General features: G+C 36.1%; 3 protein-coding genes across 9 annotated transcripts; 2 read left to right on the plus strand and 1 right to left on the minus strand.

Annotated features, from left to right (window-relative positions):
- Positions 1-4,589: 4,589 nt before the first annotated feature.
- Positions 4,590-5,125, plus strand: LOC105157251 (oleosin 18.2 kDa-like). The gene has a single exon (NM_001425500.1). The coding sequence runs from the start codon at positions 4,601-4,603 to the stop codon at positions 5,033-5,035; it is 435 nt and encodes a 144-aa protein (NP_001412429.1). The 5' UTR covers positions 4,590-4,600; the 3' UTR covers positions 5,036-5,125.
- Positions 5,126-10,444: 5,319 nt separating this feature from the next.
- LOC105157252 (AP-1 complex subunit mu-2) lies at positions 10,445-16,538 on the plus strand. 6 transcript variants are annotated; one of them, XM_011073613.3, is made up of 13 exons: positions 10,445-10,999; positions 12,226-12,307; positions 12,424-12,565; positions 13,375-13,521; positions 13,592-13,654; positions 13,738-13,914; positions 14,018-14,121; positions 14,431-14,538; positions 14,674-14,770; positions 14,902-14,999; positions 15,312-15,453; positions 15,543-15,665; positions 16,260-16,538. In XM_011073613.3, exons 3-13 carry the CDS (start codon positions 12,437-12,439, stop codon positions 16,356-16,358), a joined length of 1,287 nt encoding a protein of 428 aa, XP_011071915.1. In that variant the 5' UTR covers positions 10,445-10,999; positions 12,226-12,307; positions 12,424-12,436; the 3' UTR covers positions 16,359-16,538. The 6 variants fall into 6 exon arrangements, with proteins under 6 accessions (XP_011071915.1, XP_011071916.1, XP_011071917.1 ...); XM_011073614.3 differs by having other exon boundaries at positions 12,232-12,307; XM_011073615.3 differs by having other exon boundaries at positions 10,446-10,999; positions 12,444-12,565.
- An 84-nt stretch (positions 16,539-16,622) lies between these two features.
- On the minus strand, positions 16,623-22,843 carry LOC105157456 (tryptophan aminotransferase-related protein 2). 2 transcript variants are annotated; one of them, XM_011073864.3, is made up of 6 exons: positions 22,189-22,843; positions 21,585-21,898; positions 19,051-19,354; positions 17,598-17,881; positions 17,121-17,425; positions 16,623-16,946 (listed from the first exon to the last, which is right to left on the minus strand). In XM_011073864.3, exons 1-6 carry the CDS (start codon positions 22,282-22,284, stop codon positions 16,759-16,761), a joined length of 1,491 nt encoding a protein of 496 aa, XP_011072166.1. In that variant the 5' UTR covers positions 22,285-22,843; the 3' UTR covers positions 16,623-16,758. The 2 variants fall into 2 exon arrangements, with proteins under 2 accessions (XP_011072166.1, XP_020548427.1); XM_020692768.2 differs by having other exon boundaries at positions 22,305-22,842.
- Between the last annotated feature and the right edge of the window lie 217 nt (positions 22,844-23,060).

The following is a 23,060-nucleotide window of genomic DNA, read 5'->3' on the forward strand; positions in this document are numbered from 1 at the left end:
AACGGACTAAAATAATACTTTTCCCGTATTATTTTGATATTTCATCTTTTTAACTTTTACTACTTCAATCCTTTTGTTCGTCGGAGTTCACCATCATCGACGAGAAGGTGAACTTCAGTGAAAAAGACCAAAATTATGAAAATTAAACAAGATTAAAATACTATTCTAAAATTAAGTTAATGGACATAGATACGGGTAGAAAATGTGCTAATAGGAACAAAAGCTCCGATTTACATGCATTGTTTTTTATAAGAATGGTGATCAACTCCAACGAAAAAAATAACTAAAATCAAAAGAATTTAAAAAATGTAAGACCAAAATACTACTCTAAAAAGTTAAAGAAGGAACGTCAAATGATCTAAGTTACAAGATAAAAAAACACTAATATATATATATATATATATATATTGCCTTTTAAGATTTTATTATTTGATTCCACATTTTTACAAAGAATAAAAACTAATAAGATAAGTAACCAATAAAATTGGACCAAAAAATTCAAGAACATTAATTTCATATCCCTTTAGCTTCATTCAATGAATTATCTGGTGAAGAAAATTCTTGGCGTCCAACAAACTCGCAGAAGAATAATGAAAATAATTACTAATTAAATATAAAGTACGTGAGTTTGACTAAGTTTATGTTTATAAATAATTAACTACCTTCTTATATATAAGCTATTAATTAAGATTTAATGGCTTAAAAGAGATTTTTGGATCAACTATATACGTATAAGATTTGATCTTATTTTAATTAAAAGAACTTAAGACTAAGATGTCCAAATAATTAGGGGTGAATAGCAATTTACCTCCTGTGATATTAAAAATGACCTCACTTTTTAAAATAAAGCAATTTACCTCCTTATACAGAGAAGTAAATTGCTTCATTTTAAAAAACATAGGGGGGTAAATTATCCTATTTTAAAAAATATAGAGAGGTAAATCATTATTTATTTTTTTATAAGGGGATAATTTACTCATTTGCGATATCACAAGGAGTTGCTTATATTTTTCCGAACTAATTAGTGATAGCAAATTAAGTTGTAACTTAATTATCATTTGCATGATACTTTAATTTGTTCGATCGGGAAAAATAAATTTATAAAGTTATGAGACTTTAATTTCAAACATAAGGACACAAACTTGTCCGTTGATATATAAATATATATATATATATATATATATATATTTGACTTCTTTAGAACCACATATTTTGTTAGATTTTTGGTTGCCAGCATCAAATGATGGAGTTGTTTTATATACATCTTTAGTTTAGGGTTGAAAGAGAGGTTCTCTTGCATGGCTATCAATAATAGTGCTCATGATTATCACTATAATAATTAATTTATTTATTCATCTTTTTCTCTTTTGATCTTCACCAAAATTTAAAAAAATAATTAGAAAAGTAGTCAAAGGGTTAGATTTTATATATGGGCTTTACAAATTTTGCCAAATAAAAGATTCTTCTTTTTTTTTTATAATTAATTCAAAGGTTATGGCAAATGCATGCACACATTGATCTAGGGTACCATATCAATATTATTTTATTAGGGTTCTTGGGATTACTTGTTCTTTTTAGGAAGAATAATAAGAATATCCACATAATAGAATCTGGGGTTCATTATTAAAGATCTCATGATTGTGGTCCATAAGTTTGGAAATGATTGAACATGAATATTGAACTTGTTGATACATTAATAATTTAATTGTTTAGATTAATTATATGTAGAACCTTTTTAAAATGCAATATTCCTCTTTTTTAAAATAAAAGAAAATCAAAGTACACTTACATGATACCCCGTTTTAGTACTCTTTATTTACAACTATACTCTTACTATTAGGGATTGAATAAAAAATGCAGACGTCGTAAAAAATTTACATAAACTTTGAACTTCACTCCTTTTGTTGATGCCCATAAAATGAGCTGGTCGAAAGAGACAGCTTAAAAGAAATAAATATCGCACGAGCACCTAAAAGAATAGATGGCCCAATAAACCTTAAAGGGTGCATGCCTGCAGGAAGCCTAATTTGAATAAGGGCCTAGGGTGTGTCGAGAAGCCCAATTCAAGTAGAGTCCCCAAAGAATCAAACAGAAAATGCCCATGAAGTAATTAAATTAGCCCAAAACATCCAACGGCCCAAATATAAGAAGGCCATTAGGTCCACAGAGAAATTTAGTAGTCTGTAATCCCCTATTCAAGGTAGAAGCTATATCACGTGGCGTCCACGGTGATTTAGGTGGCATCCGCGTAGGACCTCTGAACCTATATTCGAAGGCCCACAAAATCAGATAAGGACCATCCACCCTAGTGGGGACATATGGTGCCTTTAGCTAAATAATATCTATTTGCAAAGGGGTAAACATAATATACATAAATTAAAAGAGTATAACGTAGTGAAATTGTTCCCAAATTATTGCCATTGAACAAAACAAACGATTGGAAAACACTAATCACACTGTCAATAATTTATACAAAGTGTTGAATTAGATATAGAATTAAAAGTTTATATATTTTTTTTATTTGAAGTCAATATTTTCTGTTGAAACTCTGAAAAGAGGATACATTTATAAATGAAAAATTCTCAAATGGGTGCAAAGTGTAATTTCAAAAGTTTTTGGGAGAAAGTATAATTACACAATATAAAAAGGGTCTAAATATAATTAATTTACTATTGATAATTTGTAGATTCTACTAAATCGTGTGAACAAAGCCGCGCAAATCCATCCACGAAAGCCGAATTCAAGATTATAATTCGAGCCCAAGATCCTCACCAGCTAATAGCCTATTGGGCTTGGGGTTGGAAATATCAAAGTAATATACAATTCAAGTCGTGGATATGATCCATGACATGAAGTTACCGGGTCGTGGGTCCGATCCGTGTCTTGGTAATTGTAAAAAAAAATAATTTTTAAGTCGAATTGTGGATCACATTCGCGACTCGACATACTTATATTATATATTTTAAATAAATTATATTTATATAATTTTTTTAATATTATTTAAATAATTAATCGTAAGTTATGTCGTGGGAACTTTTTTTTGTTATCCAAATCGAATTTGATCGAATAAAATTAATTATACTGTAATAGATTGTTTTTCTTTTTTTTTTTTTTACCCAAATCAGGCCTTATCAAACCAAATCGATCACACGACAAAAGTGATACGATTGATCATATTTTTTGAATTGTAAATTAATTACATAACAAATTTATTGCACTTATTATATAATTGATTTCAAACTGAAGTAAGAATAATTCAGAATTCATTCATTGTTTGATATTTTCACACTCAATTTATTAGAAAAAACTCTTAGAACTTACTATATGTTTTTTCCATTTCATTTATTTTCTTGTGTAATGTTACTTTCTACCTTTTAATATGCATTTACTAATATCAGAATAAATATGGCTTTGTTATAGTTAATTATTACAATTAAAAGCAAAAATATTATAATGAGTCATTATTTCTATAAGTAAAATTAAAATATTAATTTTAATTAAAATTATAAAAAATATTTTCATAAGTAAAATTATTGCGAAAGGTAAAAACTATAGTAAAAAATTAAATTTTTGTATTAATTTTGCTTGACCATAATAATAATATTGATTTGATATTATTTTTAAGTTATGGTGATTTATAGTATTGAGAATAATTTTTTTTCAGTGTAATATATAATGCTTATTTAAATGTCTTTTTAATGGTTCTTTAACATTTTTTTATTGCAATACCCTTTGATTAAACACAAACCTAACTTAGAGGATAATTAGATTATTAATTTTATTAGAAAAAGTCTGTAATTTATTTTTACTTTTGATCTCATTAATTACGAGATTCTCACTTTTGTTTCCTTAATTTGTAAAAAGTAGCAATTTTGATCCAACGACACCTTCTTGTTAGATGTTTAACAGAAAAGACCACGTCGCCATTAAGTGCTTGGAACTAAAAGTATAACTTTTTAAAAGTTATGGAACCAAAAGTGAGAATTCTGTAATATATGGGACCAAAAGTGTAAAGACTCTAAAAATTGTCATGCGCCAAGCACGTGGTATTTTTTGTCAAAATATATAACGAAAAGATGTTCCATGACGAATAGTGCTACTTTTCAAATGTTACAGAAACAAACTTGGGAATTTCGTAATCAATGGGACCAATTAAAAGTGAAAAAGTTCTAAGTTACGGGACGAAAAATGTCACTTTTCCATTTTATTAAATTGTTATTAAAATATTAAAATTTGATATTTCTCCTTCCTAATAGTTTGAACTTTTAGATGATGAGATTACTTAACATAGTATCAGAATTACGTCAAATAAAAAATTTTGAATTCGAATCTCATCATTTATTTATAAAAAAAATATTTTATTTATAGAATTTGCACATAAAAAAATATGTTAAGATATTAATATCAAATAATTTTTCAGTTACGAGGAGATGTATTCAAATATTAAATTATGTAATATTTTGATTTATATTTTCTGCATGCATTATAGTCAAACATCTGTCACTCTATGCTTCCACGCGTCCGTATTCCCTACTGCTTAAGTACACATCCTACCTCCCATTGCATTTCCTCTCACACACACCGGAGTCGCGCCGTCCCCATGGCGGAGCAACCCCACGACCAGCGCCCCACCGACGTCATCAAGAGCTACCTCCCCGAAAAGGGTCCCTCCACCTCTCAAGTCCTCGCCGTCGTGACCCTCTTCCCCCTCGGCGCCGTCCTCCTCTGCCTAGCCGGTCTCATTCTTACCGGGACCATCATCGGCCTCGCCGTCGCCACCCCGCTCTTCGTCATCTTCAGCCCCATCTTGGTCCCCGCCGCCCTAACCATCGCCCTAGCCGTCACCGGTTTCTTGACCTCCGGAGCTTTCGGCATCACCGCCCTGTCCTCGATTTCGTGGTTGCTGAACTACGTTAGGCGAATGCGGGGGAGCTTGCCAGAGCAGCTGGATCATGCACGGCGGCGCGTGCAGGAGACGGTGGGCCAGAAGACAAGGGAGGCGGGGCAGAGAAGCCAAGATGTAATAAGACCGTGAGGTTTTTGGATATTAGATGTTGGTTAATTTGTGTGTTTAATGTATATATGAGGGGTTGAATAAGTTAATAAAATTGCGGATTTGGTACAATTTTTTTCTTGTTAATTGATGTATCCAGAGAAAAGCTATGGAAAATTCTTTCCTAATTTGATTTGATTGATTATTTGATTTGAACTGTATATCTTTACATTTGTTCTATATTGATTATTTTCGTTAATGGTATACTAATTATATTATAAATATATATTTTCGTTATAAGTGAATTAGCGTAGGTTAATACAGTGTTTATAATTTTGTTGTATTGGAGCTCGATATAAAATTAAAGTCATGTAATAATTATTGTTACATTTGAATAAATAAGACCACGTTGGGAGGTGGTAGAAAATTAGTCTCAAGATTTCATTTAGATTGCACTAAATGAAAATGACTTTTAAACCCTCACAAATTTGACTAAATAATAATAATAATAATAATAATAATAGTTTATCGTCTATTAAATTATTTAAATAATGATACAAAAGTAATTTGTTATCAAAAGCACATAGATATATTAAAATAAATACATATCTTGTTTCGACAATACATATAAGTTAAAAATAAATACATATCTTGTTTCGATAATACATATAAGTTAACACTTAATTAATTATACAGGATCTTTTTATCATTTATTTAGTTAAGGATAATCTTATCATTCATATACGATCCTCGAAGCGAATGAGGATGAGGCTCATTTGTTAGTCCACTAACAAGTTCAAGGGTCCAACGGAGTCAAAAGACTGGGGAAGGCTTCATGGACCTTTCTCCCGGCTATAGTCCAAGAAAATCAAAGCCCAAGAGAAGGACTTGCCCCTTGGAGACTCAGAGCGGTCAACACCTGACAACCAGCAAAGTAGTTGTCCAGGTGGACAGATATCATTCGAGCAGAACCTGACGAGGAGGATTAAGAGAGAGGACTACTCTGCTAAGGACTTTCAAATGGACTGGACTCCCTTAGACACCTTTATCCAACTGATCAGGAATCTAAGGGGGCCAACAACTTCCCCAACTCCCTTACCATTAGGGGACTTCGATTATAAAATCGGATTTGGCTTTCTCAACCAAGGGGGTGATTTTGTTAGGCATCCACAAGCAATTTCTACTATACACACCTATGTCATTCGTTATTTCCACCATAGCTTGCTATTCTCTATTCGTGTTCTCTTTTTCTATATTATTATTTCAATATTACGTATTGATTTAGGTTTTGGAGTGCTAACATATTTTTATATGTCTCCATATTTTAAAGCTTGCAAAGAATTTGGCCGACCAATGAGCTCAAATCTATAAGTTATTCTACACGTGCACTTTTTCCACGCATCAAGTGGCATCGTTTATGGGAATATAGAACTAAGATGTGAAAACTAATGGAAGCTCCAAACAACAGCCTCAAGAAATAGAGGTTGTGGAGGTCACTGGGAATACTCAAGCTCTCCACGTAGTGACAGACACCTCATTAGCCCCTACTAGAGGACCAACGGTCGTAGGATCCCCTACAAAAGACAACACGTTGTCAAACACCTCATTAAGAGGTTGTCTCTAAGATTGATAGGGGCTATACAGGAGATTATTGCATCAGCAGCATGGGAACAATTGATAGCAGTGACACACATACCTGTAGCCTCTTTGGAGGCTGAGGTAGTCATTAAGAATGAGGCGCCCTAAGCCTAAAGGTCAGTGGCTCCCAAGAGGAGCAAGACTAGCCCCCAAAACTCCTAGAAAGAACTACACCTCAATAGATAACCCGCTTGGAGTGTTTACAGAAGGGATTTCATGACGTCCAACATCAAGTCATGGAGCATCATTGGAGAAACACCGTGGAGTCCCTTTAACTAAAGGGATCATGATGGACGAACTTTCTATGAACTGTTGGACTCCTGCCATTGCAGATTATGATAGCACCATAGATCCCCAAAAGCATTTGTCTCGTTTCAAGAACACGGCCCACTAGCACCATTACACGATGAGATCAAATATCGAGTTCCTGTCACCACTTTTGCAAGGGCTATCCAGCAATGGTTCAACCAATTGCTTCCAGACACGATTGGAAGTTTTCAAGAATTTCGATCTTTGTTCTTATATTAGTTTAATAGTAGCAGGAAGCACCGGAAGACGGATCTTCGCAATCCACCAGAGAGACATGGTGTCCTTGTAGGATTATCTTCATAGATTTAACCCAACCGCCTTGGAAGTGTCCTCTGCCCTTTGAAGAACTATCTTCACAGATTCAACATAGCAGCGCTGGAAGTGCCTTCTACCACTTCTAGGATGGGGACTTCTTCATATCTTTAGCCAAGAAGCCTGCCTCCAAATTCAATGACCTCCTGGCCAAGGAAACAAAATATATCAACATGGAGGATGTTCAAGCCTCCAAGAGAGAAGGACGTGCAGAAAAGCAGAAGGATTCCAAAGAGAACGCCTTCTCTAATAAACCAATGTCAAAGTTCCAAGATAAAAGTTCACCATTCAAAAAGGGGAACCCTGTTCACAGCCCTTTGAACACCCCTATCACTCAAGCACTCATGGCCGTGGAAGGCAAAAACCTGCTGGTTTGGCCTAAAACAGCTAGAGATGGTCCCACTTACTCCAAATCAAACAAATATTACTGCTTCCCTAATGACTATGGGCACACTACCAAGGAATACCGACATCTGAAGAATGAAATAGCACGACTCGTTCAAAATCAATATTTGTAAGAATTTGTGTGTCGAGAAAAATCTCATGGTACAAGCAAGAACAAGGCAAAGGAAAAATCCTGGAGAAACCTAGTCCAAATCCCCCCAAAAAGGAGACTCACAAGTCCTCGGTGCCTGGATGCTCCGAAAACCCTAACCCTCCTCAAAAAGAAGAAATACACATGATTGTTGGAGAACTTATAAAAGAAGGTTCACACAGAACCAAGAAGATGCAAATAATGGAGATAGAAAAGGTCGCCTCAGACGAGGTCTTAGATGTGGAGGAGGTGGAAGACAACCTGATCATCTAGTTTCGATACACTGAAAAAACCTGGTTGTTTGTCCCCCACAATGATGTCTTGGTCATTATGACCACCTTAGCCAATTATGAACAAATCGAATATTCACATATTCAGGCAGCTCCATTGATATCCTATTTAGCAAGGCATACGATCAAATGCAATTGGGGGATACCCTATTAGAAGTGGTATATACCTCACTATATGGTTTCGTAGTGGAGATTGTACGTTCTAAGGCATGATATCACTCCCACTCTTCTTGGGAACAGAGCCCTTTTGAAGAACTCGCCTTATAAGATTCTTGGTCGTAGATATCCCCTTAGGCGAACAACATAATTCTGGGAAGACCTACCCTCAACATGTTCCAAGCATTCGTATCCACTTTCATATGAAGATCAAATTCCTTATGTCCAGAAGAGTAGAGGAGGTCAAGGGGGACAAATTGTAGTCTAGCAAGTGTTCTATGGAAGCCATCCAAAAAGGACACAAAAAAAATCTTGAAAAATTGTCTAGAGAAGAATCTCGAAAGAGACAATAAAAGGATCCTATACTATTTAAGAAGGTCGGTCCTCACAAGGAAGATCCAACCAAAGTCCAACCAGCAGAAGAACTCCTCACCTTGGAATTGGTGCTTGGAGATCATGAAAAGACCATCCGTATTAAATCCAAATGGAAGAGCAGATTAAGGAATACCTATTCAAATATCCCCGAAGGAATATTGATATATTTGTATAGACCCCTCAAGATATGGAGGGGATAGATCCCAACATTATCACGGTGGTGGATAGATCCCAATATTATCACGCACCACCTCAACATAGATCCTAATGTGATGCCAACAAAGCAAAATAAGAAGCATTTCAAGCCTAAAAAGGATAAGATTATTAAGGTTGAAATTGACAAATTTCTGGCGACCACGCACATAAAAGAAATTCAATTTCCAAAGTGGTTGTCCAACATGGTGTTAGTCCCTAAACCTAGAAGTATTTTCGAAATTTTGACAAGGCTTGTCCAAAGGATTTCGGAGGGGATAGATCCCAACATTATCACGCACCACCTCAACATAGATCCTAATGTGAAGCCAACAAAGCAAAATAAGAGGCATTTCAAGCCTAAAAAGGATAAGATTATTAAGGTTGAAATCGACAAATTTCTGGCGACCACGCACATAAAAGAAATTCAATTTTCAAAGTGGTTATCCAACATGGTGTTAGTCCCTAAACCCAGAAGTATTTTTGAAATTTTGACAAGGCTTATCCAAAGGATTTCTACCCACTTCTAAGAATCGATCAAGTAGTGGACCCACTTCTTTGTATGACTTGTTAAGCATGATTGATGCCTCTTAAGGATACCATCAATATGTTGGCCCCTGAGAACCACAAAAGAGTCAACTTTTTTACCTTCGGTCGTACCTTCTGCTATATACGCATACCTTTTGGACTTAAAAATGCAGGTGCCATGTATCAACGCTTAGTGGATAAAATCTTTCGCTCATAAAGAGTAAAAAAGTAGAGTATCACATGATAGACTTGGAAGAAACGTTCGAGGTCCTAAGGAAGTACGAAACAAAGCTTAACTCAGCTAAATGCACGTTCGCGCTTTGAAGGGACGATTCCTATCCTTCATGTGACTGAGAGAACTCCCTCAAAAATCAAGACAATCCTGGACTTGAAGGCACCAGCCAATGTGCACGAGTACAACGACTGACGAGAAGAATAATGGCTCTCGGTCGTTTTATTTCCAAATCCTCTGAGAAAAACTTATGGGATTTAGTTTGTCAACACGTGTTTGAAGAACTCAAGAAATATTTGGCAAGACTCCCACTACTAGCCAAGCTATCCCCGTGGGATACATTACACATCTACGTCTCCACGACCCTTATGGCGGTCAGCTCGATCTTCCTTAGAGAGGAAGCAGGAAAACAAATGACATATACTATATAAGCAAAGTACTCAATGGAGCAAAAGAGCAAAACACGCCTTTGGAAAACAATGGCCTTTGCCTTGGTGATCACCGCACGAAGGTTGCATCCCTATTTTCTCTCACATCCCTTGGGCATAGATAAACCTCCCTCTGAAGCAGACTGTGAAAAAACTTGATATATCTGGTAGACTAATAAAGTGGGTTGTGGAATTGGACGAACATGATATTTTCTACCTACCTCGAACAGCTATCAAAGCACAAGTCTTAGCTGATTCAGCCCATCAGTTTATGAAAATGAACCTAGTAGCCTAAAAGAACTTTTATGGTCTAAATGAAAATCATGGCATGCAAGACAAAAGTTGTTAGAAAACGGCAGCTAGAAGACTAGGATATGAACACTTGTCAGTAGATCTTTAATTTTAATGTGTATTCAGCCTTAGCTTCATAAATGAAAAGGGACACCAAAAAATTTGCAGCAAAATCTCTTCCATCTTTCAATTCTGGAGTCTATCCCAGCTTGAATCGAAAAATTATAATTTTTAACTATATCATTTGGTACTTTTCATTTCAATCTCTTCTCCACCATATCACCTTCTGCTCCAAACTTTGAACTGAAATTTCAACTTCTTCAACCTTCTCTCGCGTCCCTCACAGCGATAGTGCAAGATGTTCGTTCCTCTATGAATTTTTGTGCGAGTTAACGATGGTTGCATTCCAACCTACGATGGCAAATCTCCCTAACTTTTCTTTCTCCTCACAGCCCACCCACTTCGTCTCCTCGGCACCCAATTCTCATTCAGCAATGCTAGTGAATCCCCACCGCCAAGTTCACGATTCATAACACCTTGCTGCATCTTAGTCCACCACCAGTCCGCCCCGCTCATTTTCGTTGCTCCCATTTGCTCCCCACAAACAACCAATCATCGAAGTTGGTCGCCTCTCGTCCTCTACTACCGCAAGAATGCCAGGTTGCCATAGCTACCCTTTCCCCCGCCATGAAGCGACTGTCACTAATCTCTCATATTATTGTGAGTAATTTATTGTAATGAGTATTTGTCCCACGTTGTTGTGAATTTATTGATCTAATGATGCATTCTCAATGTATTAATATTGCTGTAAATTATTAACTAGGATTATTGCATTTATTTTTACCTTAACTTTTCATTTTTCGTTCCTAATCTCTAGTAGACTATTTTTTCAATTTTTTTGAAGTAATTATGAAGGGGCATTTTGGTCCTTAAGTTAAAAGTTATTGGTACTCTCTTCTAAAATTTAGTGTAATTATACGTAAACTTTTTTTAGTTTAGTAAATTCCACTTAGTATATTTGACATTCGTTTCACCTAACAAATAGATCTTTCCCTTAGTTAAAATTCAGTGAATTTGCTCATATTATAAAAAAATAAAAATTCATAATTATTCCTAATTGACTTATTACAGATCAATAATATTTTCTGACCTAACTACTCTTATAAAGGTGAAAATATACTTCATCAGATGTATTAGCATATGAAGATGTATAAGGACAGTTTTTGGTAAGAAAAAGATATATTTGATTTAGAGTAAATTATGTTTGTCATCCAAACTATGCATGTTTTTATACATTGACATCTAAATTTTTTTGTGTATCAATTTGTCATCTCAATTTTGCCAAATTTACACTTTACCATATATGATTGATTTTTAGTTGATTTTTTTGTAGAAAAAATATCACATGTTGTGCATATGTGAAAAATATTACATCACGTAACTCTTAAACATCACATTTTTTTTGACAAAGACTTCGGTGAAAAAATAATTATAAATGGCAAAGTGTAAAATTTCATAAAGTTGAAATGGTAAGTAGGCACTAAAAAAAAGTTTAGATGCCAAAGTGTAAAAACGATCATAGTTCGGATGATAAAATATTATTAACCCCTTGATTTATATAAGTCAGCAATAAGCCAATTAGAGGTAAATATGAATTTTCACTATTTTTTTTATCAATATCAACAAATTTAATAAATTTTGACTAATCGAGAAATTTATTTATTTGATGAAAATAAACATCTATTAAATATAAATTTTCAAACAAGATGAGGTCTACGTATAATTATATAAAACTCATGGGAAAACGGTGTAATTATCCCAGGAACTAATGACAGGGAGATCTTTGCTCATGTTTTAAAATTAAGGGAAGGAAGAGCAAATAGCTATAATTGAGCGGAGGTTAATGTAATTTTTCCTTAATTTCTTACATGAGTTGCGGTTTCAAGGAGCAGGAGAAACAAACATAGCAAGAAGAAAGATCTCACTCAACGGACGCGGACAACTACTTCACCATTGATTCTTCTTTTGGTAAATTCCTTGCATACACCTCTACATACACGTATACGTATACGTATTTCCACAAACACACAGAGTTGACGCATGTATATGTAATAATAATGTGTATCTTGAATTGTTTTTCACAGTGATTATTCATCCATGGCAGGCGCTACGTCGGCGCTGTTTATTCTAGACATCAAGGGCCGGTGTTTGATCAGCCGCGATTATCGGGGGCAGGTCTCCGCCGCCCAGGTCGAGAAGTTCTTCTCTAAGCTCCTTGAGAAAGAGGTACATTTATCCACACACAAACATCGGTCTTGTGCCTGATTGAAAGCTTATCTAAATTTTCCGGTTCTTGAAAACGGGTTTCTCGCCTGATTAGCCTAGCAGAGGATTTATGGGTTATTGATCTCTTCAAAGATTTGAAATCTGTAGTTTGTTTTAATCTATGAAACAATATATACACATGTATCTGTGTTGTGTGTGAGTGAGTAACAGAGAATTGAGAAGAATGAAATATTCTTGGTAAAAAATGTAGTCTTGCAGCCACAAGAATAAGAATTCTAAGAGAAAATTGATGTCAGGTGTTGATTTCTTTGACTACAGAGGATTTAAGAGGAGGATGTCAGGAGTTGATTCCTTTAGAATGAAAATTATTGCTAAAATGAATATTTGCCCAGAAACAGTTGCAATCAAATGATGCATAAAGGTGAACACCGTGTCCTGCTTTATAATGTCATGTGAATCCTACTTTCTTACAGTATAGGAAATTGCAAGACAGATTGTGAGATTCATGTAAAAAACAAGGAACACAAGAGGATTTTTATGTCTTTTGAGAATGTTCCAACGTCCATGATTACTGAACATTCTCTTACTTGGATAGAGTTTCATATAACTACTTACAACTGTAGTTAGACTATAGAGAAATGTTGGGTTCGCCTCCACATTCCAACAATCTCATGATGCACATATAGAGAACTTGAGAGTCGTTATGTTTAACATTTCCAAGTTGGAACTAAGAATGACTTAGTCAGTTTTAGGGAAAGTTTTAGTTCTTTGACCTTGTTGTGATTGTACTTGATTTTGCTTTGTTGTAGGACGATATAGAGTCTCATGGCCCAGTTTGCTTTGAAAACGGCGTGAGCTACATGTTTATTCAACACAGTAATGTGTACTTGATGACTGCATCGAGGCAGAACTGCAACGTAGCTAGCCTCCTCTTCTTCCTGCATCGTGTTGTGGACGTAAGTTATCTTGGTAATGATTAAGGTTTCAGCATTACAGTTTGAGGTAATCACTTGCCTTCATTAGCAGGTTTTCAAGCATTATTTTGAAGAGCTGGAAGAGGAATCTCTTAGAGACAACTTTGTTGTAGTGGTAAGTACGAGAAATTGCTTCTTTAGCAATGCTAAATACTATGGTCTTTAAATGATCAAACTAATGATTTTGAAAAATGGCAGTATGAATTGCTAGACGAAATCATGGACTTTGGCTATCCTCAGTATACTGAAGCTAAGATACTTAGCGAGTTTATTAAGACGGATGCTTATAAAATGGAAGGCACACAGCGGCCTCCAATGGCTGTGACAAATGCAGTATCCTGGCGCAGTGAAGGCGTAGTTTACAGGACCAATGAAGTAGGGAAATTGATTTTCTTTTTCTTTTCTCTTTCTTTTGATTTTTGTGATCAAATTGGCCCTCTAATTCATTTATTACAGCATATGTTTTTGTTCCTATCAGGTGTTTCTTGATGTTGTGGAAAGTGTAAATATTCTTGTCAACAGCAACGGGCAAATAATCCGTTCCGAGGTCTATGGGGCGTTAAAAATGCGAACACGTCTCAGGTTCTTGGCTTATCATCTTTTCTGCACATACTTTGTGTTTTTTTATATCCATGGCATGACAACATAACATTTGTCTGCACAAGTTGCTCATGGGAATGGCTTGCATATGTAACTGTAAGAAATACTGGATGATTTCATTAGCATATGTTTGTCGTTCTGTTCCATCCCCTTGCAAATAGCTCATGGGAGCATTATATACAAATGTCGTACTGATAGCTCACCAATTATTCTCAACGAAAGGATCCTTCTGATGTTTCTTTCCACTTCAATATGGATAATTCATGTACTTCTGATGTCTTTCTCTTACAGTGGCATGCCAGAATGTAAGCTTGGCCTTAACGATAGGGTCCTGTTGGAGGCTCAAGATCGGGCAACAAAAGGAAAAGCCATTGATCTGGACGACGTTAAATTCCATCAGTAAGCTCTTCTGCTTGAAAAAATGGGATGCAATTACACTTTAGCATGAAATAAATCAAATCAATGACGGCCTTTACTAAAGTTAAAAACTTCTGTATGGAAACTAATTATATTCTCCTTTGGCCCTACTTTCAGATGTGTCCGCCTCGCTCGGTTTGAAAATGACCGTACAATCTCTTTCATACCCCCCGATGGATCATTTGATCTTATGACTTATAGACTCAGTACACAGGTACTGATTTTTGCTTAGCATTTATATAGCATATCCTAATATTTGATGTTAGATCGCATGAATCACAACCACCGGTTTAACTTCAACAGCTACCTCAACATTTTATAGTTCTTAATAATTTGACCTCTTAGGTAAAACCACTTATATGGGTGGAAGCTCTAGTTGAGAGGTATTCAAGAAGCCGCGTGGAGATGACTGTAAAAGCTAAAAGCCAGTTCAAGGAGCGAAGGTATACCTCTCTACTTTCCTCCTTTACAATTAGATTCCTCCCTAGTAATTTGTTTTTATGTGAATCACGTTTGTTTAGTTCCAACCAATCATATAACTAGTATTGTTATACTTGTCATGTGATTGGTCATTCTCCTCAAACTTTCCATATACAAGTGAATTACACTTTCCATGTGATTTGCTTGGAACTAGCCGAACCTAGTTCAAGTTAGAACTTCGTGAAGGGTGAAAAAAGTACTCCTTTTGGAATTTAGCTGACCTGTGTTGCTACTTTTATGTTGTATGTGTTGAAAACGGCCACCGATTCATACAGCACTGCGACAAATGTGACAATTGAGTTGCCTGTGCCATCTGATGCTACAAATCCTAGTATACGAACATCAATGGGAACTGCTAAATATGCTCCTGAAACAGATGCCCTATTATGGAAAATTAAATCGTTTCCTGGTAACAAGGTCAGGCTTCTTGGTAGAAAGCTTGTTGTCCGCTTCTCATAGCTTTACTCCGATGTATACTCTTATTCTCAAATTTAAATGATATGCAGGAGTATATGTTGAGGGCAGAGTTTAGACTTCCTTCTATAGTATCTGAGGATGCAGTGGCCGACAGAAAAGCTCCCATCCGTGTGAAATTTGAGATACCGTACTTCACTGTCTCCGGTATTCAGGTGTGCATCAACAATGGCTTTTCATGTTCATTTTTTTACTTGATGTTAAAAAATTCAACAACACCAATATCCTCAACTAGTTCACTATTGTTATCAGGAATAATTACAATAGAACAACTCGATTTTGAATAATTACACTGCATCAAGTGCTGTACTGCAGATTTATCCCCCAAAACATCAAATGGTCATGAGCAATCTGTAATGTTGAACCTGCAGTAGTCTTGGTGTAATTTTTCATATAGATGGATCTTTTTGTAATATATACAAACTTCTGCAACTATCTACTCAATTATCCCGATTGTTTAACAACAGAACTAACAAGAGATAAGTTAATAGAAAACATACATAATCCTTTGTGGGAAATAGAGATACTAGTCCTAAAATTGCTGGAGGCGTGTGATTAGTATAGTTCATGTCTTAAAAGAAGCATCTCATCCAGCTTATTTATGCTTGTGATGAAAATTATATAGCCCTTGTGCAAATAAGTCCATAGATCCCTGCTCTATTGCTGCAACTTGGTTCCTTAGATTGAATCGACGCTTTGTGACTATTATGTTTAATGAAATGTGGGTGCATGATTCTGGGATTGGACAGGTTCGTTACCTTAAGATTATTGAGAAAAGCGGGTATCAAGCACTTCCATGGGTGAGATACATAACAATGGCTGGCGACTACGAATTAAGGCTTATCTGAGTGTTGGAAAATGCTTCAGCAGCACAACATTGTGGTCTGGTCTGAATGTTTCCTTTCCACAAACCTGTTCTCAATGTACCTTGTCTTAACCTTGGTGCTCCAGATTCTTGCATTATGTTATCGGGAGTAGGAACCATTCTTTCGAATCTTTGAATAAATTCTTGCAATCTTTTCAGTTTACTTGAGTTGGTTCGAGCATGATTGTACTGTAAGAAAACAATGTACGACCTTAACTTGTAATAAACAGATCATAGGAAAACACGATTTTTGGAAATATTTACTATGTATAGGAGTTATATGAAGATAGTGCGAAACATCAATACAAGCCGTGTTTACCTACCAGCCCCGTCTGCCTAAAACCTTTATCGCACACACAAAAAAAATTAGAAACAACTTAGGACTATGAAGAAGTAATACTGGACAATCTCTGCGTAAATTGATCAAATACTTCATCACGGGGCAAAACGCTGATCCTAACATATTTCGGGCTCTCCCCAAAGTGCTTCCCGCTTCTAGTTAGTATCTTATGGTTGCGAAGAAAGCTCTCACAGTCCTCCGTTTCACCTTCACACTTCAGCCATGCAAAAGCTGCACAACATAAGAATAATACAAGTCAGATTGACTGCAGATGGCCAGAAGATAAATTGATAAAAGTTGAAAGAATTTGGAGAGTTGAAAACTTCCTGAAGTCCGGCACATTAGGAAAAGAAATTTGTTCGCTTTTATTATTAAATATTATGAAAAAATAACTGAAAATTTCACCTGGTTGTGATGCAAACGTACGACCACTAAAGGCGCACTTGCTGTGGGGAAACTCCGGCAAACTAAAGAGCTTGCTCCTTTTCACTGCATCTCTAAGTTGCTTCCACCTCCTTGCCATGAGGTTGTAACTATGATCAAAGAAGGCTTCCACTTCCTTGACACTACCTCTGTGTTCATGGGAATCGGACAAAACTTGTAAAATCTTTGCTGCGCGAAGCTGTGACTCTTTGGACACTCCAATGGTGCTGAGCACAATGAATTCAGTCATTTTCTTGGCGATTTCCTGATCCTTAACAAGAGCCCAACTGCCAAGTACAAACTGAAATCATAACGAGCAAACCATGGTTGCTATAAAACATGTTATGACTGTTGCCAACCAACACGTTATTCCAACTTATATTTGAGCTCAAGAAACTGAGCAAGTGAACAAGCATAATGTTTATAACAATCATAGTATTAAGATGTTTTTTTGCTCACCCCAGACGGCTGCCAGCATGGCCGGTGCTTTTTGAAACTGTAAACAGCATGATATCATGATCTGCAGGAGAAGAAGAGATTGAAGTATACTGTGGCCAGTAGTAAGCTAGGTCATGGATAAGTATTCCCTGATCCTGTTTGACCACAGCTTCTCTTGATAATCCATCAGGGTTGTTTGGCGACGTCACTAGTTCAATATACGGCTTATCTTTGTTGAATTTGTGAGCATCCCCAGCCCATTTGTAAAGCCCCGACTTCAGAAATTCAGTAATCAATGGATACGACTGCAAGCAATTAAAATACGTTAATATGAACTGTTAATGCATATCTTTCTTGAATGGAAGAAATCGGTCGTCCAAACATCTAAATTCTTTACAAAAAGACCAATTTTTACGAGACTGTTAATTTGTGATGAAAGGAAATGGCTTTAGTGGAATTTGATAATTATAGCTTAAGATAACTTCAAGTGAACTAAATTTTGACGATATTTTCAGTAATCTGGACATTAAAAGCAGAATCAGAGGGGAAGATCTTGATCTTAGCCAACTCAGGGCAATTAATGAAAATAATTCAGCTTATGAATTTTGAGGGCTGGTGTGTTTGTGACTCAATCACAAATGCACTGAATCTTGCATGTGCATTTTGTGCCCTTAGAGTTGCTTGCTGCCAAAACATTGTGAAACATGCAATAGCACAAGCATTAATCTCATACCAAATAATTGCTAAGAATTATGTTCCCTCCTGCAAAGAGCAACACTAAATGGGGACAGATCTATAGGTGGCAATAATGGCAGATTTTGTTGTCTGAGCTAAATCCGACGAGATGGCCAAGAACTGTCAAGAACTACACTAACTATTCACAATAGAGTTTGACTATACTTGGAATCAATAACAAACATATCTTAAGATGCTTGCGACCGAGTAGAGTGGTGGACTACACTTCAAATGCACTTGCAGCAGTGACACATGAACGCACGCAAGGTTGTCGTTGCGACATGGTGAAACATGCAGCTGTGACAAGCATCAGATTGTTCCTCTAACAAGCAGCAGAGGAAAGAGGACAGGTATAAAACAAATAAATTATTGGGTTAATTACATAGAGGCACCTGAGGTTTGGGCATATGACAATAAGATCCCTTGATTTTGAAAAATTAAACTGACACCCTCTACAGTAGTGTTTTAGGTCAAGATTCAACCATTTAGTTTGCAAGGGGGAATGCGCTATAATATTTCAAAATCGATGGATTGTTTTATAGTATTCCTAAATTATACCTAAGTTATTTTGCTTGTACTAAGCAATAATTGAGGTGAGAAAACAAACTCCCAATTAGCAATAAGGCCACTTTGACTAGATTCATCAACAAGTATGCGATAGTCTCATTTGAAAAAAATTAAACTTGCATCGAACTATCGAGACATTTTCCCTAGGTTAAACTTCGTTTAGAAGACTTACCGAGTAGAAGGGTGCAGCAGATACCACGCTGATTGGCTCCGAGGCATTGGGTTGAGAAACTGCATACAGCACAGCCTGGAAAAGCTGCGTGGAACCGGTTCCGACAACAATGTACCGGTCTTCAGTGACAGCATTGCCTACCAGTTTGTGCAGCCTGATAACTGCATTTGCAAATTCCGGCTCTAAAAACCAGCAAAGGCTTCTGACATCAGAGAAATAACTGATGAATTTCCAGCCAGGAATCACAACTGTAGTTTTGTCCCCCATCTGTTGCCAGTATCTCTCATACATTGTTGGATCGCCACTGTACGGATATTAACATTAAATAAGTCATCCCTAAAAGATGGCTCATTCAATATATAGCTTGAATTATTTCTCATTTTTCTAAATTTATTGTATTCACTTTTCTCAAACTCCATTTTTTAGAGAAGAGCAACGCATTCAATCACGGCCTACATTCTCCAACTTTGTACATAAAAAACAACACTAATGCCCTGACTTGTACTGCCTTAAATTATTTGTTCATTATGACCAACAATAATCGCCAATCAGTTGTAAGCTTCCAGTCTACCCTTATACATTAGAGAACTCCAACGACATTTTATTACACTGCCCCATAATGACAAGATTAAAACCCGCAATAAAAAGTCGAAGATTTCGTGTTATGAACCAAAAACTAACTAGGCCATGACTAATGAGGTGTAACATGTTAACCAACATGACATAACATCACCATTCCAAATGGTCCAAAATCAAGGACAGTGGTCCTCACCACTCCCTTAGGTTTTCAATATGGGTGGGAGGTAGGTATGGGAGGACCAAACTTGTGGGTCATGCACTATGATATGATCAAATGATTGGGTAAAGGACAAGTAAATATCAGCTCCACAATCATTCTTCACATGAATAGACTAACACCTAAAAATAGCTCCAAGAATTTGAAATGTTTAAACACCTTTTCCTTATAGTGGTGCATGAAAAATGGGCCTAAAGTGTAGTTTGCAAATCTTTGAGGGGTTTCTAGTGATATTTCTCTTAGATGAGCTCAAAGGACAAAGGGCATACACAAATCAAGGAATGACCCACTACGACTCATCTCATTTTAAGTAGCAAAAAAGGTGACTTTAGGCTAACAACGTGGTGACGTTTATATATCGATGTATAGAGTATCATTTTAAAGAATGGCATAAGTTGAATTTCTAAATATGTTTTTTAATCGGCACACTACGAAAATATGTGCAACTATTTTCCTCAGTAAATTTAGAAAACGCCGTTCCATGAAGCATGTAACACAAAATATCAAGTTCTGAACACGAGAACCATCAAAAATTGAGGAATACAAGAGTTCATTATTCCGGAGATAAATATCAATTTCTCTTATAAAGTATACTATAATAGTAGGATATTAAAAGGGCATAACATTAAAATATACGACATTGAAAAATGCACAACACAAGAAAGAATGATGATAGTGGTCAACGAAGTAATCAAGAAAACGACCATCGATTGTGCCTTCATTATGCATGCCACTGTCTTTAGCAGCACAACAATTACTTGGGGAACAACACAGCACAAAATTGAAGAAGTAAACTGTATTTGCCTTGTACTCTAACATGCACCAGCACCATGGGAATTCCAAGCCAGCAAGACTTGTCCCTGTCTCTAAACTGACATAAAGTGAACCTCAAGCGCACGTTAGGGAATTCCCCACAAGTATGCCAGTGCACTGTTCAACTCATTTAAAGATTCAATAATGGTGAAATTTTTTAATAGACCAGTTGCAATACACTTGATCTTAACCACATGCCCCTAAATCCAATGTCCAGCAGTGGATTTGGTGCATTACACCTGGTCCATAGTAAAATGACCCCATCCATTAAAATAGGACTAATCAAACCATCATGACACCAACACCATTCTAAACTTTTTATTACCACCATTAAATAATCAGCTGATCTTAATAAGTACATACACCAGCAAATCTCCACCTTTTCTATTACGAGAAGTCAAGTGATTTCTTCCACTTCAGACTCAACTATGGATTTTGCATATGCAGTAGAAAGTTTGAATCTTTGAATATGTAAGTCAACATGAACACAAAACTTCGTAGTGCCTAGATAGCCATCATTACTAGACCACGAACAATTTCACCTTCAGAATTGACAGTCCACATGACAGAAAGATTGATATTTGGGCCAATAAAAAAAGGAAGAGAAAAGAAAAATAAAGGTGACACCCTATTGTAATGAAGTGACTCATCTACCATTATTACAAGCACAAGATGATGGCAGAATTCATGCATAACATACTAGGAGGAAGATCTCAAGTCAAACCCCACAACAAGATTCTTTTAATGCTTTATTCTTTTCTCTGACCAAGTTCAGAAAAACAAGAATGAAGAAAACAGTAAAAACTGAAAAAGAAACTCCTTTTTTCCCACCCAAAACTTGAAGGACAGGAAAGAAGGGGTGGAGTGTTTTGAAGGGAAGTAGATGAAAGAGGTGAAAAAATTATGTATGTCAGAAAGAACTTACTGATCAAGATCGATGATGTCACCCAGAGAATTTGGAGAAGGAGAAGAAGATTGCGTTTTAGTTTCAAGAAAAGCCCTTTTACTTTTGGCAACATGAGCATCCCTTTTTGTAACCAAAGATGAGTTTTTGCAGTCATTGTTGAAGCTGAAAACATCTTGGGCCTTGTGCCTTCCATTGCAGTAGTCTCTGTACAGAAGCCCCGCGTTCAAGGCCAAAGAAATCACCAAAAAGTGGCTCAAAATCATTGTTCTAAACTCCATAATATCGAGAACAAGATGTCGTTGCAAGACTCCCTTTTGCCCTCTGAAAAATCCCTGATGAAAAGGAGAATAATTTCAGCAGAGTACAAACAGAAAGCAAAGAGCAACACATATGGTATAACAGAAGCTAATAGTGCATGCTTGCCCTAACTGGAGCAAAGATTGCTCATCTTATACACAAAAAACCAAAAAAGAAAAAAGAAAAGAAAATGAAACCCACAAGTTCGCTAATTCCAAAAAAAAAAAAAAAAGTTCACTAATTCAAATATGAAAAAGTTACACAATAATATGTGCTCCAGATTCCAGAAAAGAAAATTCGTGTGAACTTGTGGAGTTCACAATACCTGAACAAGACTACTACTTGAAGTGCTTAATAGACAGTATTGAACAAAGAGAGGATGCCCTTGTGTATGATAACTCAAATATGTCAACTTGTTCATGCATTCGCATAAATAAGTACCTGCAACAATCCGAAAAGAAATCCCACTTCTGGAATGCTACATACAGAAAAGAAAGAGTTGAGAATCTGTAAAGATCTTTCAACACATTGTCATTTCGGAAGATTTTTTGAGAGAGAAAGAAAGTGAGATTGATCGAGGCTGGCAAAGTTTAAAAGTGATTTATATCAGGTAAATAAGGGTAGGCTTATACGATGGAGAAAAGTCTGCAGATTCTGCAGTGTTGGCTGTAGCTTGAAAGGCACTAATGCTTGCAGTAACCAAGAGGTATGTTGCAGGCTTATTTATACTATATTGGTGGAGGAAAGTTTGAGTTCCCAACAAAAAGATTAAGTGGTAGATTCAGCGTTAAATTATGATGCGTCTCTCTCTCTCTCTCTCACGTACTACTGTGTGAGAGAGAAGGGGAAAAAAGGGAGTGGCTTTGCTGGTTATGGGGATATGGCGAAAGGAGAGGAAAGAAAAGCTGCTATTTTTGTGAGGAGTGTGGGTTTTTCGGTGGTGGAATGTTGCAATTCCAGTTTGCCTTTGTTCTTTTCTTTATTTGTTTACTACTCCTCTTCAAATGCTCTCTGTCTTTCCTTTTCTCTTTCTAACTATAAAATCTTTTATTTTCATCTTTTCTACTTTGCTTTTATTTTGGGTTTCTTCAATATAAAATATATTTATTTTCGTCGTACATATAAATTCCTTCATTAGTCAAAATTCACCGAATTTACTTATATAAACTAAAATCAAAATCAATGAGGTCTTGCTCA

Source organism: Sesamum indicum, linkage group LG3, assembly GCF_026168435.1.
Source record: "Sesamum indicum cultivar Baizhima isolate 11 linkage group LG3, ASM2616843v1, whole genome shotgun sequence".
NCBI lineage: Eukaryota > Viridiplantae > Streptophyta > Magnoliopsida > Lamiales > Pedaliaceae > Sesamum > Sesamum indicum.